General features: G+C 35.1%; 2 protein-coding genes across 5 annotated transcripts; one reads left to right on the forward strand and one right to left on the reverse strand.

Annotated features, from left to right (window-relative positions):
• Nucleotides 1-1,581: 1,581 nt before the first annotated feature.
• LOC131620437 (amino acid transporter AVT1I-like) lies at nt 1,582-3,996 on the forward strand. Its single transcript, XM_058891514.1, has 3 exons — nt 1,582-1,704; nt 1,934-2,541; nt 3,144-3,996. The coding sequence occupies exons 1-3, from the start codon at nt 1,602-1,604 to the stop codon at nt 3,657-3,659; spliced, it is 1,227 nt and encodes a 408-aa protein (XP_058747497.1). The 5' UTR covers nt 1,582-1,601; the 3' UTR covers nt 3,660-3,996.
• Nucleotides 3,406-17,528, reverse strand: LOC131620436 (uncharacterized). 4 transcript variants are annotated; one of them, XM_058891512.1, is made up of 15 exons: nt 17,132-17,528; nt 16,984-17,046; nt 15,033-15,467; nt 14,814-14,885; nt 13,213-13,338; nt 12,853-13,065; nt 11,201-11,248; nt 6,011-6,172; nt 5,670-5,831; nt 5,457-5,550; nt 5,246-5,364; nt 5,107-5,151; nt 4,449-4,762; nt 4,224-4,358; nt 3,406-3,540 (listed from the first exon to the last, which is right to left on the reverse strand). In XM_058891512.1, exons 1-13 carry the CDS (start codon nt 17,459-17,461, stop codon nt 4,529-4,531), a joined length of 2,103 nt encoding a protein of 700 aa, XP_058747495.1. In that variant the 5' UTR covers nt 17,462-17,528; the 3' UTR covers nt 3,406-3,540; nt 4,224-4,358; nt 4,449-4,528. The 4 variants fall into 4 exon arrangements, with proteins under 4 accessions (XP_058747495.1, XP_058747494.1, XP_058747496.1 ...); XM_058891511.1 differs by having other exon boundaries at nt 3,414-3,540; nt 4,167-4,358; XM_058891513.1 differs by lacking the exon at nt 3,406-3,540 and having other exon boundaries at nt 3,996-4,338.
• Nucleotides 17,529-18,226: the final 698 nt, after the last annotated feature.

The following is an 18,226-nucleotide window of genomic DNA, read 5'->3' on the forward strand; positions in this document are numbered from 1 at the left end:
GTATCAAACACACTAAAAAAAATATTTGTAGATAGTACATACTTGAAAAAACAATATTAAAATTACAATAATAAAACATAAATCTGTTAAACGTTGCAACAATAGAATCATGTGCCTTTCTGACACAATAACACCATTAGGGTGATGCTTTGATCCACGCAATAATTATAGCACTGATTCATTGGAGATGCTCCCCAATCTAACACATTGCCTTCTACTGCAGCCATTGATGAGGCCATGCAAATTAATGCAAACTTAAAACAAAAGAATTGATGCTGGTTTTCATTATCTTTTGATTTGAATTTATAGTCACTGAGAAAAGTTACTCTCATTTTCTTAAAATAAAAAAAAAACAAAAGGAATATTTTATTTACCTTATTTTATACTCGTATCAATATCTAGTATGAATTAACCACTATTTTAAATATTAATATTCTATTAAACTGAATTAAACACGTTGTAATTGATTATTAAAAAATGGAATTACTAAAAAAGAAAAGGTACTTCATAGTCGTGCACGTATATATAATGATATAAAAAAAGTGATCATGAGACATGTGAGAAGAAGTTCTGTATATGTGCTTGGTTACCTCTTAAACACAGAATAGCAACCTAAAATATTTTAGAGATACCAATTCCCGTGCACTAATAAATACACTACTACTACTATTATACAACAATTTTTCTATTTTTTATGGATTTACTAGAAAAATTGTTACATTCTTTCAATTATTTACAAATAGTATTGAAAATAGGAGAAGAAAATTATAATTAAAATGACATTAATGGGTGACAATTCGGAATTGTCTATTAGACATTTCTTGTCTTTTCTACACTTTTAATTTGAAGACGATTCAAATTTTTTTGTCTCGTATTCTTTAATGTCTATGCTCTTTTATGTCCTATTTTTTTTTTAAAAAAATTTTATAAACACTCACATTAACATAAACTTTTATATTTATTATCTTTAGAGACGTAGTATCAACGAATTATTCTGTCTCATCTTTTTTTCTTGTGAAATAGATCAAAATTTTAAACTCACATCTTCACCTAAGTAAATCTCACTCTATTTAGATTATTGGAAGACAGACTTATTTGTTTGCCACTAACAATTAATAATTACTTTATTGTTATTAATAATTACTTTATTGTTAATATCTCAATAAAGTTTATGTAAATAAAATTAAAATAAAGAAAAAGATGATAATCTCTAATAAAAGTCAGTATGTCACTTTCTCTCCATTTAAAGGAGGTTACTATTGTAACTTTGATTGAAGTGCACAATGAATCATTCATTTTTCATCAAAAAAAATTATAGGATAATTTCTCTCTCCATCACAAAAAATTGGATAGTGTACATTCAACCAATCACAAAGTTTCATTTAATTTTAATATATTTAATTAATTATAAAATAATTTTTTGTTATTTCCAAAAAAATTTACATTGAAGCTAACTTTACTCAACTACTTTTTGACTTGGAAAGATAAGAATTCACCAAAATTCATTTATGGAATCTATACCACGCAAGTAACACTATATAACCAGTTACTTACTATACTACAAGACAACAAGCATTTGCATATTGATTACTTGTGAGGAAATGGAAACAGAAAGCCAGCTCCAAGTTTCATCAATTTCAAGTCAGCACAAAGAAGGAACATCTTTCTTCAAAACATGTTTCAATGGCCTCAACACCTTAGCAGGTCTCTCACTCTTTCTCTCTCTTTTTTATCAAACTCTGTCTCAAACTTTTGAGAGAATCTGTGTAAATAGCGAAGTTAGTTTCAGTTGAGTCGTGCGTGTAACATGTGTATAGTGATTTTTTTTCCATAGATTAATTATAAAAAAGTGTGAGGACATATGCTATAAGTCGCTCTGCACACTTTCAAAGACGGTCATGATTCTAACGAAAAAAATAATATACATTTTCAGGTATTGGAATGCTCTCGATGCCATATGCAATTTCACAAGGAGGGTGGATAAGTTTCATGCTTCTAATTATTTTCGCCATGATATGTTGGTACACAGCTATACTTCTAGGAAGATGCATGAACCAACAACCCCTAATCAAATCCTATGCTGATATAGCTGAGGTTGCTTTTGGTTACAAAGGAAGAACTTTCATTTCAACTTTCTTATATCTAGAGCTTTTCTTAATTCTTGTGGAGCTTCTTATACTAGAAGGTGACAATTTGGCCAAGTTGTTTCCAAACATGAGTTTCACAATGATAGGGTTCAAGATTGGAAGTAAAAGTGCTTTTGTGTTAATAACTGCTTTGATAGTATTGCCAACAACTTGGTTGAGAAGTTTAGGAGCTTTGGCTTATATATCTTTTGGAGGGATAGTAACTTCTTTGATTTTGATTGGTTGTATTGTGTGGGTGGGTGAAGTGGATGGTGTTGGGTTTCATGAGAGAGGAAAGTTGGTGAGTTTGGGAGGTTTGTCTACTTCTATGAGCCTTTTTGCTTTTTGTTATTGTGCTCATGCATTGATGCCAACAATGTGCAATTCTATGAAGGATAGAAGCCAGTTTTCTAAGGTTAGTACTTATGCAATTGAAATCACTTTTTTAATCTTTAGAATGTTTTGTGTAATGAAAATAAATTAAATATAAAGTGATTTATCTTTGTTACAATTGTATAATAATGAGTTGGACAAAAATTTTCAATATATTTAGAGTTAAAAAAAATATTATTCTTACACCCAAAATATACTCTACAATGTATTTACTGTTTACTAATATGGTGTTTTATTAAAAAAATAATTATTTTTAAAAAAAAAAATTACTTTATTTTTTTTATTAAAGAAAATTGATATAAAAATTGTGATTAACCAACTTCATCACTTCATTAACCTTCTATAAAATTATGTCAAGAAAAAATTAATGTGATCAATTATTTTTTATTTTAAGTAACATTTTAAATTTTCAATATTTGCATAAATTAAACTTCTTTTTTCTAAAATTTCAAAAACTAAATTTGTAATTCACTTTGTTAGTTTGTTAATTGATTGACCAAATTCACCTCTAAAAATTTTGCATGGAAATGACTAAATACTATTTTAAATGCAGGAGATGAAGCCACTTTACCTTAAGTCTTTGTCTTGATTTTTCTTATGAAAGTGATATTTTGCTAATTGCAGGTTATGCTGGTTTGCTTTGCTGCAAGCATATTTATCTATGGAACCATAGGAGTATTAGGCTACATGATGTATGGAGATAATTTGAAATCTCAAATCACATTAAACCTACCAACAAACACAATAAGTACAAAAATAGCAATATATACCACAGTAATTAATCCTTTCACTAAGTATGCTATTGTGATCACTCCAATAATCAATGCCATTGAGGAAAAATGGCATCTATGCAAGAGAAGACCTATCAGCATTCTGATTAGAACAACCATTGTGGTAAGCAGTGTAGTTGTGGCACTATTTGTTCCATTGTTTGGATACATTATGGCATTTATTGGTGCTTTCTTGAGTGTGGCCATTTCATTATTGTTTCCTTGCCTCTGCTACTTAAAGATGCACAAAGCTGCAAGGAGATTTGGGTTAGAATTGATCATAATTGTAGCAATTCTGGTCATTGGTACTTTTATTGGAACACAGGGTACCTACACTTCACTTGTGCAAATAGTAAATAGTATAAAGTGATGAAAGATTTTACTTTGGCCATTGTTGCATATTTGAATATCATCATAGTTCCAATTTGACTAGCAATGTAAGCATTTCTCCTTTTTAATAATATATAATAAATGGCTAGACAACAAATCCTGACAAGTTGGTTGTGGCTTTTTAGAACAAGTAAATGCATTATATCAACATTTGTATATCAGAACAAGTAAATGCATTGTAACAACATTTGTTTATCAAAGTCTTCCTTCACAGGAAGGGACCAGGTATGTGAATAATTAAGGCATCAAGCTGCCATTCTTAATTAGATTACTGAAAGTTCATTAAAGGTGGATACTGAAGATGCCGCATGTAAAATTGTCGAAAATAATGAACTAAATAACAAACACAAGAGTTCGAAGCATCTTTTTCAATCAAAAAAATGTATGTTAAACATGACCATGCAACTGACATTTGGTGTTTCACCGTGCGAAATGCATTTTAGCAACTACTAATTTCTGTTTCCAGATATTTAGAATAACTATATACATGTTCAAGCCGATCATTATCCAAAATTGTAGTTACCGCGTTCTGTAAGGTCCTTACTTAAACTTCAAAACGAAGCGTGCAAGCATCGGGTATGCTATTCTACGATCATTGGGGAAAAGGCGGCAACAGGAATGAAGTTTGAAAGTGTTAATTCCTGTCTCAACGAATCTTTCTGGAGGACAACATTGTTAGCTGCATGATATCAACAGAGATACCAGTTAGAATCAGTGTTGCTTCCATGAAAAGCTGAAGCTGACAATAAGAGTAGAATCATAGCATTACCTCAAACATGGACATGAAACCTCTTTTCTACTATCTACTGTTTTTTGTGCTAATAGACATCTCAAGAAAACTCATTTCAATTAGTACTTCACGAGACCAGCATTATGAGCCTTTCCCAGAACAGACTTAACATCTCCATGAAATAAGTTGAACTTTTTTGCCACAGCAAAACCAGCATGCATTCCATCTACCGCGGCACTAATGATACCACCAGCATAACCTGCTCCTTCACCAACTGGATATAGTCCTTTTACTGAAGTGCTTTCGTAAGAGTCAATATCGCGAGGAATTTGGACTGGGGAACTGGTCCGAGTCTGGAACAAAACATTACTTAGGGAAAAGGAAGGAACAATGATTGAGAAGCAAAGTCACGGTAATCACATTAATATCACTACAGACTGAACCATGAGGCATTATTTTATTTTTTTTAATATATGTGGTATCCAACCAGTCAGATCGACTAATCCACATAGAAGGCTTTCACCCCCGCGTAGCGCGTTTTTTTTTGGTCCCGGGCACCATCGAACTCGAGAGTCGAGACCCCAAGGGGAGCAAACCCTTGGGACCCGAGCTCCCTTCCACTGGGCCAACCCTCTCAGGTTACCATGAGGCATTATTGATAGTGGACCAAATTGAAAAATAAATTATTTTTAATTACCTCTACACCATGAAGGAGAGCTTCGTTGCAGATAAACCCTGGTAACTGAAAAGTTTGGAAGTTCAAATTTAAAAAGGAAAGAAGAGGAAATTTTTTAGACAAATGGTATACTAATTTGTAGGACATGGAAACTACAAACCTCCTTTTCAAACATTACAAGTGAATGCTTCAAAGCTTCAATTATGTTTGTTGGAAATAGCTGATGAAGATTTGATGCCTTCACACCCAAGCGATAACTTGACGGTGGAACAGATGTAACTGGCACAATAGTTAAGCTAAGTTCATCTACAGCCAGAGCCTGAGAGTACATTATAGATGGTATCATGGTAATTAATTGTCCGTAATTTTACCTGATAACTTATTCTCAAGAAAGTCTGGAACTGTCTGGACAGGTACAACAAAATTTCCTCCTCCCATTATAGCAGCTCTTCGTTCAAATTCACTCTAAATAATAGTAGTATTAGACAAAACAGGCAATGTCAAATTTATATAATTACCAACACTTGGTGACAAATTTTAAATTCAAAGCATATGAACACAACATGACAAGAATTCAGACCAACCTGGAATTCAACACCAGCAAGCGGGCCATAGTAATTTAAAGCTTCAAAATCATTCTTTGTAACTGACACAACAAGTGCAGCATTTGCCCACTTAGATGCTCGCCGGGAAAATGACATGCCATTGATGCATATTTCAGATGGCTTTGTACTTGTGAGAACAACCTATAAGTTCCAATATTCCATACATCACTACCGGTTGATCACTTAGGGAAATTAAAACAGAATAATATCTTTAAAGGAAACACTTTAAATCAATCAGCACAGTATGTTCATGGAACCAGCACTGCAAAGAGGTTAGGTTCCAATTAATCTAAATATGCAAGTAAAAGGAGAATGCTAACCTGCCCACCTGGACACATGCAAAAAGAGTAGCAACTACGATTTTCCACCTTTGAATCAGATGATTCATTGAAATCATTTTTGTCAATATGATTGACAACTTTGTAATCTGCCACTGGGACTTTACCACGTCCACGACAAACTTCAGATGCCAGTTCAGCATACTACACATTTAAATTTGCATGCATCATAATCATCACAAATAAATAAAAATTTCTGATAAACAGCTTTTTTGATAAACAAAAGATTGTCAGAAATTGAATAGGATCATATAATTCCTTGTTTATTCTAACACACAAAATATATGTATATATTGAAAAGAATGGTAAAAAGTTGTTGTATTTTATTCCTCAGCTCTAAGCTGGTATATATAATGGTAATACAATTATGATATTAATTCTCTCCTTAATGGAGAATAAAGGGAAATAAAAGAGAATAAACGAAAATAATACAAATAGAAATCACAAAAGGGAGATATATGATTCCAGCATCTAACTTCTCTTTTATGAAGTACCGATCAATCTCAATATGTGTGGTTCTGTCATGTTGAACTGGATTATGAGCTATGCTAATGGCAGCTTTACTGTCAGAGTATAATTTTAATGGAAGCTCAATTTTCATCTTAAGTTCTTCTAGGACTCTAAGGATCCATAACCCTTCACAAATACCTTGAGACATAGCTCTAAACTCAGCTTCTGCACTACTTCTTGCTACAACTCCTTGTTTCTTGCTCCTCCATGTCACATGATTACCCCAGACATAGGTACAATATCCAGAGGTTGATCTTCTATCTGTGATTGAGCCTGCCCAATCAGCATCGGTGAAGATAGACACATTTCTTTCACTAGTTTTCTTAAAATGTAAGCCTTTACCAGGCTTTCCCTTCAAATATCTCAGTATCCTGTAGACTGCCTCAAGATGTTCCTCGTAAGGAAAATGCATAAATTGACTTACTACACTAACTGAGAAAGCAATATCAGGTCGGATGTGTGACAAATAAATCAGTTTTCCAACCAATCTCTGATATCTTCCAGTATCAACGGGAACACTACCTTCTCCCCAAAGTTTAGCATTAGGATCCATAGGGGTATCTGCAGGACGACATCCACTCATTTCTGTTTCTTTCAATAAGTCTAGAATGTATTTATGCTGTGAAACCACAATATCATTCTTTGACCGAGCAACCTCCATACCAAGAAAATATCGCATGGATCCTAAGTCCTTGATTTCAAAGTCTACTGCTTATTTCGCTTTTACTCTTGCCATTTCAACTGTATCGTCTCCAGTAAGGACAATATCATCAACATATACAATCAGGGCAGCCAATTTCCCATCATGGGAGAACTTTGTGAACAAGGTGTGATCATCTTGTCCTTGAATGTACCCTTGTTTCTTCATGGACTGAGTGAATTTTTCAAACCAAGCTCTAGGAGACTGTTTTAGTCCATACAAAGACTTATTTAATTTGCATACATTTGATCCAAGTTTGGTTTCAAATCCAGGAGGAATGTCCATGTATACTTCTGATAGGATCAATTTAATATCTAAATAAGGAAAATAGCAGAAACAGGATAATATAAGAAAAGACTGACTTTTATTTGAATTTCTCTAGAGTTCAAATGGGATCTAGGGTTACAAATAAAAGTAGAAAGCTGTAGAAAAAATGCAGAAAAGATAGAAAGAAAAAGGAGGCTCTTAGAGAGGCCTAGTCTCTCCCATGTGGTATATCCACTACTAATTTCTGCCTGCCCTAATGATTGCTGCAGCCAATCATTAAATACTGAAACCTAGGAATTATTCTCCACTCATCTACTGCCAGCTGGCAGGCCCATGTGCAGCACCCACTACAAAAGATTCTGCTCTCTCTCCTTGCCCTTTTGTCTTTTTCTCACATGTATACTTCTTCTTCTAGATCTCCATCAAGAAAGGCATTCTTAACATCTAACTGATGTAGCGGCCAATCCAGGTTAGCAGAAAGAGATAAAAGAATTCTTACAGTGTTCAGTTTTGCAACAAAAGCAAATGTCTTTGAGTAGTCTATACCATAGGTCTGAGTAAATCTTTTAGCCACCAAGCGAGATTGACCCATCTGAATTATACTTCACAGTAAACACCCATTTGCATCCAACTGTCTTCTTGCCATTCGGTAGTGTCGTAACACTCCAAGTTTTGTTCTTTTCTAGAGCTTTGATCTCCTCAAGTACAGCTTCCCTCCACTTTGGACTTTCTAGAGCAACCTGTACATTTTTTGGAATTTCTACACTAGACAATTTTGAGGTGAAGGCAGACAGAGATGAAGACAAATTTGAATATGATATAAAATTGGACATGGGGTGTTTAGTACACGATCTAACAGGTTTTCTAATGGCAACAGGATCATCTATATCAGGATACAAAATACGACTTTTAGAAACAGAAATGAACTTACCTTTCCTATTCTTAGGAGGTTGATCATTCCACGGTTCAGATTCCTGACAGTGTGGAGATGTGGACTCATCCATTCCTTTGTGGTGTTTTTTCACAAAAACCTTCCCTTTCCAAATCCTGTTTCCTAATTCAAATCTGTTTTTCTGAAGTGACTCATTATTCTGTGGCATTTCAATTAGATCATCACTATCATCGTTTTCAGGAATTCCATTGTTTTCTACATGAGAAAATGTAGGCTCAGATTCACAAGGATCGTTACTCATAACAGGAGTAGGATTAGATAAAGATTCATGGCCATTTTCTATTGGTGCAGAAGTATAAGTCTCAGAACTTTGTGATACAGGCAAAGATAAATTATTTAAAAAACTCATGTTCTCAATTTGAAACAAGTCTTCCTTTATATCCCCCCCTTGATTAGTGTCATCAAAAAAAGGTTTATTTTCAAAGAATGTAACATCCATAGTGACAAACATTTTTTTGGTTTTTGGATCAAAACATTTATATCCTTTTTGGGTTAGGGAGTATCCGACAAAAACACACTTTATAGCACGTGGTTCAAGTTTTCCAACATTTTTATGTTCATGAACAAAAGTTGTGCAACCAAAGATTTTTAATGTTAGATCAATTAAAACACGAGAACTAGGAAAACATTCTTTGAAAGTATTAATTGGAGTTTGAAAATTAAGAATTTTGGAGGGCATTCTATTAATTAAATATGCAGCTGTTAAAACGGCTTCGCCCCACAAATATTTTGGTACTTTATTTGTGAAAAGTAAAGCTCTGGCAACCTCCAATAAATGTCTATTTTTCCTTTCAGCAACCTCCAATAAATGTCTATTTTTCCTTTCGGCAACTCCATTTTGTTGAGGAGTATTAGGACATGAACTTTGATGTACAATCCCATATTTTAGAAAAAAATCATCCAGGATAGTGTTAAAATATTTTTTGCCATTATCACTTCTAAAGACTTGGATATTTGTTTGAAATTGATTCTGCACCATTGTAAAAAAATTCTTTACATCCTGACAAACATCTGATTTCCCCTTTAGCAAGTACACCCAACATACTCTTGTATGGTCATCTATAAATGTGATAAACCATTTTTTGAGAGAGAGTGTACTTGTACGATTAGGGCCCCAAACATCACTATGAATAATAGAAAAAGGTTTTGATGGTTTATAAGGCTGTATTGAAAATTGGGAACGATGATGTTTTGCAAACTCACATGCTTCACATTTAAACGAAGAAAAGTTCTTATTATGAAATAACTTAGGAAACAAATGTTTTAAGTAACGAAAACTAGGATGACCTAATCTTAAATGCCATGTAATAATGTTGCCATCTTTATTATTCAAAACAGAAAAAGACTCAAAACAGGAACTTATTGTTTTTGAAGGTAGTTGTCATGCAGATCCAATGTCAAGGTAGTAGAGTCCTCCACTCTCCTTAGCACTGTCAATCATCTTCCCCGAGTTCAAATCCTGAAAGACACAGTGAGATCGGAAAAAATTAGTTTGACAATTTATATCTTGGGCTAATTGACTGACGGACATTAAATTACATGATAAACTTGGAACATGAAAGACATTTTTCAGAGTTAGCATTGGAGACAAGACAACTAACCCTTTACCTGCAATGGCTGAAAAAGAGCCATCTGCAATTTTTATTTTTTGATTACTTGCACATGGACTATATAAAGAGAAAAAAATAGATTCACCTGTCATGTGATCAGAGGCACCTGAATCTACTATCCAAGTATGACTGGGACTGACACTAATAAATGCAGAATTACCTTTTGTTGCCATAGAGCAAGAAGGAGTTGGAGACTCGAGGAGTTTGTACAGTCTGTCTAGTTGTTCTGTAGTGATTTGCTGCCCTTGATCAGAATTACTAGCCTGAAATGCACGACCACCTCTCTTCTTCCAGTTAGGAGGTTTCCCTTTGAGCTTCCAACAGGTTTCACGCGTATGCCATTCACGCTTGCAGTGGTCACCCGATGTTTCGTCGCCGTTTTCGCCACCATTGTCATTTCCTCTACTGCTGCCATTTTCGCGGCCACCGCCGTCACCACCATCACCGCGGCACCGCCACCTCCATCATTGGATTCGGTGTAGGCGAAACCTAGAGCGGGCCAACTCGTGTCGTGATTCTCCATAGGGGATTAAACGGGTATGTCAATCGGGTCGGGTAAGAAAGCGGGTCGAACCCCACTAGTTATGGAAGCTTTACAGTAAACCCTAACCCAGAGCTCTTGATATCATATTGAAAGGAATGGTAAAAAGCTGTTGTATTTTATTCCTCAGCTCTAGGCTGGTATATATAATGGTAATACAATTATGATATTAATTCTCTCCTTAATGGAGAATAAAGGAAAATAAAAGAGAATAAACGAAAAATAATACAAATAGAAATAAGATATTCCAACAGTATACAAAATAGGCATAGATGGAAAAGGGAATACAATAATGTCAGATGGCACGATTATTAGGATTCCCACATCTTAGGGGACTAATAAAAATTTTAATTTTTCAGGGACTAATTTGGGGTTAATAATTTTTCAAGGACAATAGTAGCATGGTATTTTGTCATTAAAAAAGAGGGGAATATATCCTCAAATGCAAACACAACAAGACAAACACTGTGTAGATATCCATATAGCATCCTAATTATGTAATAATTGATTGAGTGGAGATTGGAGAAGAAGCAGTAACCTTAGGTATATACTTGTGAAAACACAGGGTACATTTTTTTTAATGTATACAAACCTGTATTTTGTTTATTAGCTCCTGAGGATGCTCAATCCGTAGCCCTACCTGTTTACAATGTATAAAAGGGGGGATTAAAAACGGAAGAGATAGAAAATCATGACATGAACAACAAATGTAAAAGCAAACATCACATTATCATTTGATTCCTCTAAATATTAAAATACACAAATCGGCCATAACAGGGTGCACCATTGTACTTGCGAGAAATACAGTCAAATGACGGCCCTCTTTCATGAGAGAATGCAAGAAAGCCTATATATGTTGATTATATGAATAATGAACGATCCCCTCCAACCCTAAGGGTTGGGGTATTTATAGGCCTAGCTCGGGGCCAAATTAATGAATGAGGAACCGGTTCCCTCCCAATAGCTTGACTAGAGTGTGGGAATAGGATGGCCAGTTCTCCCCATTAGTCAGAAAAGGCACTTTCTTCCTTGGGAAAGTGGCAAACACCAGCTCTTTCAGGGACATGTGGCCTGACACGTATTAAAGAAGTTGTCCCTTGATGGACACGGATGTGGGCCAGGCGACCGATGCCTTAGGCGTGGTGGGTCGGATCGGGCGACCAATGACCCACCAGGTCACACCCGCCAGAATTGTCTGTGGCCCTTTATGATGTTGTTGGGGCTGGTTGAGTTATGGACAGCCAACTAAAATTATCCCAATCCATAGTCCCTCAAGCACGAGGCCTGGCCTGGGAAGGGCGAAGTCATTTAAACCAGGTAGATGACAATCTCTTTCGGGAAGAGAATTGAAAAGCTAGTCCCCTAGATAAGGTTTGGAGGCAAGTCCCTCAACCAAAGGCTAAGAGGGTGAGTCCCTCAAGCGAAGCTAAAAGGGCGAGTCCCGAGAGCAAGTCCCTCAAACGAAGCTTAGATTCACTTAATTCTCTTTTATCAACAAAAAAAAAAAAACCTCGCGGCAATTCATGAAATTCATCCAGACCTTCTCCATCTCCAAACTTTGCTACGGCTAGCTATACATGAAAAGATTTTGCTACGGCTAGTGGACTAGTACTTGTTTAGCATGCTCTTTTCTTCATTATATCATCTTGATTCATGTCTCATGCAATAGGTCCCTAATGAATTATTTTCTCAGCAACTGCAAACTATTCACAGTGAGGAGAGGACAAGGTAAAATTTTAGGGGGTTATTAATTATTAATACCTTATTAGTTGAGGGAGTAAGAGGTGATTATTTAGTTAGTTAATAGCGAGATAAAAAAATATGGTCTATCGTCTATACATAAGAGAGACTGAAAGATATAATTAGGAAGTCATTTGAGTGAAGTGGGGCCATCATGGTGAAAAGTGTTGTCAATGACTGATGGTGGTTCATGGAGGAGAACTAAAATCCCACCATACTGGCTGCTTTGAGGCGCCGTTATAGCAAATTATGGCAGAAAATCCGCAATATCGGTCAAATATCTGCCATAACACTACCATGGCGGATATTTGATAACACTGATTGTGAGGTTGCAAATCATTGAAGCTCTAAATTATTGTTAAGTAATCAAAGAGATTTTCCCTAATTCTTTGAAATAAAAGACAACCATATAGACATATCATATACGATAAAAGTCAACAGACAAGTATTACAATTTCCATAAATTGAAATTAAGATTAGAAGAATATGTAGAAGTAAACTCACAGCAAAATCTCTGGGTATTAATTCCACATTGTGAGTAAGAAGCATTTGATATACATCACGGGCAGAATGACCAACCGCCAGAATGACTGCATCACATTCCAACTTTTGGCTTCTTAAACGCAATTTATCAGCTGATTCTGATACCATAACCCCGAGGACATGTCCATCTTCTATATGTAGATCATCTACTCGTGTTCCAAATTTTATGGTTACCTGTAAGAGAAAGAAGTAAAAGAAAGAAGCAGCACTGTTAATTGGATAGTATGAAGACAACAACTGCAAAAGGAAAATAACTAAGCAAGATAGAAAATTACACCGACACTAATTTGTTTTTAATGCAAACAAGTTAATGGAACTCACACCCAAATCTTGCAGATGTTTCCTGAAGTTGCGAAGTAATGGAACCAACCTATCTGTTCCTAAGTGAGGTTTTCCATCAATCAATATCTGTTTTGTAGCTCCAAACTGCACTAGAGTTTTCATAACCTAAAATGAAGATATAAAGTCAACCATTCCATGACTTAGAAAGTTAGGCATAAGGGCATAATGGATCATTAAAACAACACAAATCTTGTTGATCTAGTCATAATTCTTTTACTAGCTAATAAAACACTCCCAAATAAAAGCGCTATACTTGGGATCCGGGAGTACTCAGAGCAGTGAGCAAATTTGATCCAGGAGAAAATTATCCTATTTGTTGAACAACCCAATCCCTTGCTTCAAGTTATCGGATCCAGAAGAACACATTTTTCTACAGTATATTTCTTTCACCTTGAGGACAAGGTGAATCCTTTGTATTGCTAGACCTCTCATGTGACTTAGCAATTATGTTTTTAAATAGTAATTATTATTATATTATTATTAAGAGTGGTTAGTGGAGAACTATTATATTATTACGAACAATTATGTATATTAATTATGTAGGTTTATGTTTAGAATAAATAGGGGAAGATAGAAGAGAGTTCATTATCGTGGAATTTGATAGGAAAAGGGTCGTTTGGGCACTAAGGGAGGTGCAGACTCTCAAAGTTATGTAATATTTTCTGAAATTCAAAGGGATTCTCCCTACTCCTTTTGTATATCAATTGGTTTCTATCAATCTCTCATATGACTTAGCAATTATGTTTTTAAGTATCAATTATCATATTATTAAGAGTGTTTAGTGGATAGTTGTTATATTATTAGAAGCAGTTACGTTTATTAATTACGTAGGTTTATATTTAGAATAAATAGAGGAAGATAGAGGGGGAGTTCATTATGATGGAGTTTGACAAGAAAGGGGCAACTTTGGCATTAAGGGAGGTTCAGACCCTCAAAGTTCTCCTTTCCATAACTACGTACTTCTGAGTCTGATTTGTCTCATGCATTACTCTGTTATCAATATTTATATCATATCTTTCTATCCGCTAAGCTCCACAAGAACAACATGATTATTCATTCATTGCATTGATTTGATTTGGTAATACTTATGAGCTTCCATGTCCTAAAGCTCCATAGATCAATCTTATCATTGACTCTCCCCGTTCAACTCTTGCACCAATCCCTTTTGTTTATTGTAGTCCCACATAACACTTCCCCTAACCTACCTATTGCCTTTCGAAAGCACCTTACTCTCGAGCATCATCACAAAAAACTAATTGAGTTTTCATCAATTGCCTTTCTTCCATGGTTCTATTATTTTTGCAATATCATTTGTTACCATTCCTAAGACTGTTCTAGAAAGTAGAAGCACTATCCAATACGTAAAAATGCTAACAATAGGAGATCCACTTCAGGCTTTTGTATTATTATGCTTATTGGAGGTAACCTAGATCTCGTGAAAAAATTATAATCACATTATTGTAGCGAGATCAGGCATAGTTTTGAATCCACAAGGCTTCTTTTGCAAATATATATGTAGATTTTCAGTTCTTTGTAAATAATACAACAAAATAGTCATCTTAAATTCAAGTGAAACTAACCGCAATGACACTGCCACCATTGCGTCCAATTCTAGTTACCAACTTTCCATCACTCCAGGTACCTGCACCACCCTGCCAAACATAAGTCCTTGATAAATGACAAAGCAACAAATATCCAAAAACAACACTGGTGAATGATGCAACCATGAATTTAAGAAAGTCTATTATACAGATTAAATAAATCATCACTCAGAAATAAATAAAGATGAATAGTACAACCTCCCCAAAGCAGAAGTTACTTTCCAATTCTAAAATTCTCCGAACTATAAGACTACCAATATCAAGCCCCCTCTTTTCAACTGGTTGACCTCTTTCTATTAGTGTGACATCTGCACCGAGCTCCGCAAGAACAAGAGCAGCAAATAGGCCAGATGGCCCACTACCCACTACAGCAATTTTTGGCTTTCTGGTATCCTGCTTTTTGTTCAACTCTTTTGAGAAGATGCTGTGTCCGTTTTCCCCTTTCACTACACCTTCGCTATTTTCTTTACAGTCTTGTATAATACTCATCAGATCACCAAAATCTCCCCCATCATGCACACGTTCCACAAGGCCAACTTTAGGTTGCAGCTGAGAAATAAAGTCCCAATAACGAGGCTCTAGGCTGAGGAGTTTCTCGACATCCATGTCGACGGTATGCACAAATTTGGGCTCCTTTATTGATTTATAAAAAGCATCAACAAAACAGTATAAGAAGATGAAAGTGCAACAATGACAGAAACTGTACCATAACTTAAAACGACAATTCTGTTGATACAAGCCAAAATTCAGATAAACTTGTAAAATATTATACACTTGAAAAGAAGTTTTCGCTACTTTCATTAGCAACCATGTACTTTATTTTGGGTGACATACATATCCTTGGGTGACATACATATCCTTATAGGTCAAAACCAAATAATTAAAAAATAAACTAATTAACTCATAAATTTAACCTGCGACATAAGAGTCCAAAACTGCACCAAACTAGCATTCTCTGTTTCCATTTCTATTTTCTATCTCTTAATAATAATACCAATACCACAAGTGTTACATAAAAAAGGTTCATGACTGCAACATGGGATGCAACAAAGGTATTTCATGTCTCTACAACTACAACATGAATACATTCATAGTCAGTACTAGTACATTTGACTGCAATTGTCAAGGGTTACGACGAACCACCACGTAAAACCTTGAATATGACTATGTAATTGCATTTTTGTTTCCTAATTGTAAAGATGTGTAGAATAATTCTTTTGCGTCCATTTACTTCTGGTGTTTACTGTTTCTATTTCCACGCATAAAAAAAATAAACATCAGAGAATGCATTGTGGAATTTTTTGAAAATGCATTTTAAAATAGATTGAATGTTTTGGAAACTCTGGAAAATTTCAAAACAGTGATTTCAGTGTTTGTGGAAATACATTCTTTCTAGTTAGCTTCTATCTTCTCTATCACAATTAAAAAGAATAATTCAAAACCAAATAGCATTCCAACAGCCACAAATATACGGAGTCCATGATACCTTTATCAGGCATGACAATACATGCCAAAGATTTCTGATTGCAAATATATCACACAGATTTGGAGGCAAAATGAAGTTTTTGTAATTAAAAATGATAAGCAGAGAATCTTCTCAACAACCAAAACATTTTCCTATCCCGTAGAATATTACATATCTTCTTATTTTTAAAAAGCATTGTCCAAACTCCCACAATTTCTTCTCTAACAATGGAAATTGTTCTGGGCCATCCGCAAGGCCCCACTAAGAAGGCCAAATCACAAGCGTTGAATAAAAAGATGCACAGAACATATAGATCCTCATCTCTGTCAAGCGTACACGATCATGCCCTCCACCACATCTCTCACCGTTGAATCTAATCGAACGACAACACGCACAAAGCGTTGAATCACACGGGGAAGGCTTTAACCACCCCCTCTCTGCCATACACGAATTTTTCTCCCCCACACCAAGACTTTATTCCACCACATCACTACACATTTATGGTTCCTTAAAGGAACAGAAATGAACATAGGAAACACTAGAAGTAAACCACCCTGATACATTTGCTATTTCTCATACAGATTTGGAGGCAAATTGAAGTTTTTTGTAACTACAAACTCAAAACAGATAATCATCTCAAAAACCAAAACACACTCCAATCCAATTCCATTGAAAATTGCATACCTTCCTAGCATCAAAAGACTTTCTAACAACCGAGAAAGGCTCTCGCGGCAACATCGAAGCAACCTGAAACAAATCAAATCCAAGTTCAAATTAACCCAATTAAAAAAACATCAAATACAAAACAAGCTGAAGCAAAAATTCTCATTACCGGAAACTTGAGAAGCTTAGAGATTACTTCCAGAAGTTCATCAGAAACTTCTAGAAAGTCTTTACCGAGATCCTGATCGAGTGGAACAGCGAGGTTGTATAGTCTCCATGTACCCTTGAATTTGCTCTTATCATCATTAGAAGTAGATAACAAAAGTTCTTTGTGCTTTGATTTTAGCTTCTTCTTCTCTGACGGGTACCGTTGTTTGCCGGTTCTCTTGGTGGCGCATTTTACGATATTACTGTTGCGGTGGGTTTGGGTGGTTCGGTAACTGGGGGTGTGAAACCAGAAAGCGGTGTGTAGCTTCGAGGAGGAAGGAAGAAGAAGCATGGTGTAGTGTGGATAGTGGTGAGTGAGGTTAACGGCTTTGTGGGTTTGTTGGGGGTTTTGGATATGGGTGGGTTGTTATTAAATTATTTAAAGTATAAATTAAATAAAAATAAATATTTAATAGCAGGAATTCATACTTTATGAACAATTAGATTTAGGACAAGGATTGGGTAACTAATCCAATCCCTTAGACTTAGTATGTTCCCATTAGTTTCTCTTTACGCCCTTTAACTCTCTGAAGTTTGTGTCAAAAAGTCTAACCTATTCTTTAAGTTTGGAGATAAATTTTTGAAGGCACTATTTTGTAATTGTAACATAAAGTTAATTCGAAGATGCATTTACGAAAGTATATTTCGAAAATATATCTCTAAAATTAGTTGATATTACACATTAACCAAAAACCAGAAACATGATAATGCCAATGTCTATTTACCAATCCGACTATGCATAATTGATTTAGACATCATGTGTTTGATAACATCAAAATGAGAAGAGACATACACCTCAACTGGTTTTATGTATTGCTTCAATTTAATACAAGAGAAATACAAACACAGACATAGTTTTTCTATGTCATTATACCTAATCTCAGGACCATTTAACATTCGACTAAGGTAATATACAAGTCTTTCGACACCATCGTTATCTTCTTGAACTAACATACTTCCTAAAGTCGAGTTTGAGGCTGCTATATACAACCTCATGGGCCTATTTCTAACAGGAGGTGCCAATACAGGAGGCTTCACTAAATATTCCTTGATTTTG

Source organism: Vicia villosa, linkage group LG7, assembly GCF_029867415.1.
Source record: "Vicia villosa cultivar HV-30 ecotype Madison, WI linkage group LG7, Vvil1.0, whole genome shotgun sequence".
NCBI classification, from domain to species: domain Eukaryota; kingdom Viridiplantae; phylum Streptophyta; class Magnoliopsida; order Fabales; family Fabaceae; genus Vicia; species Vicia villosa.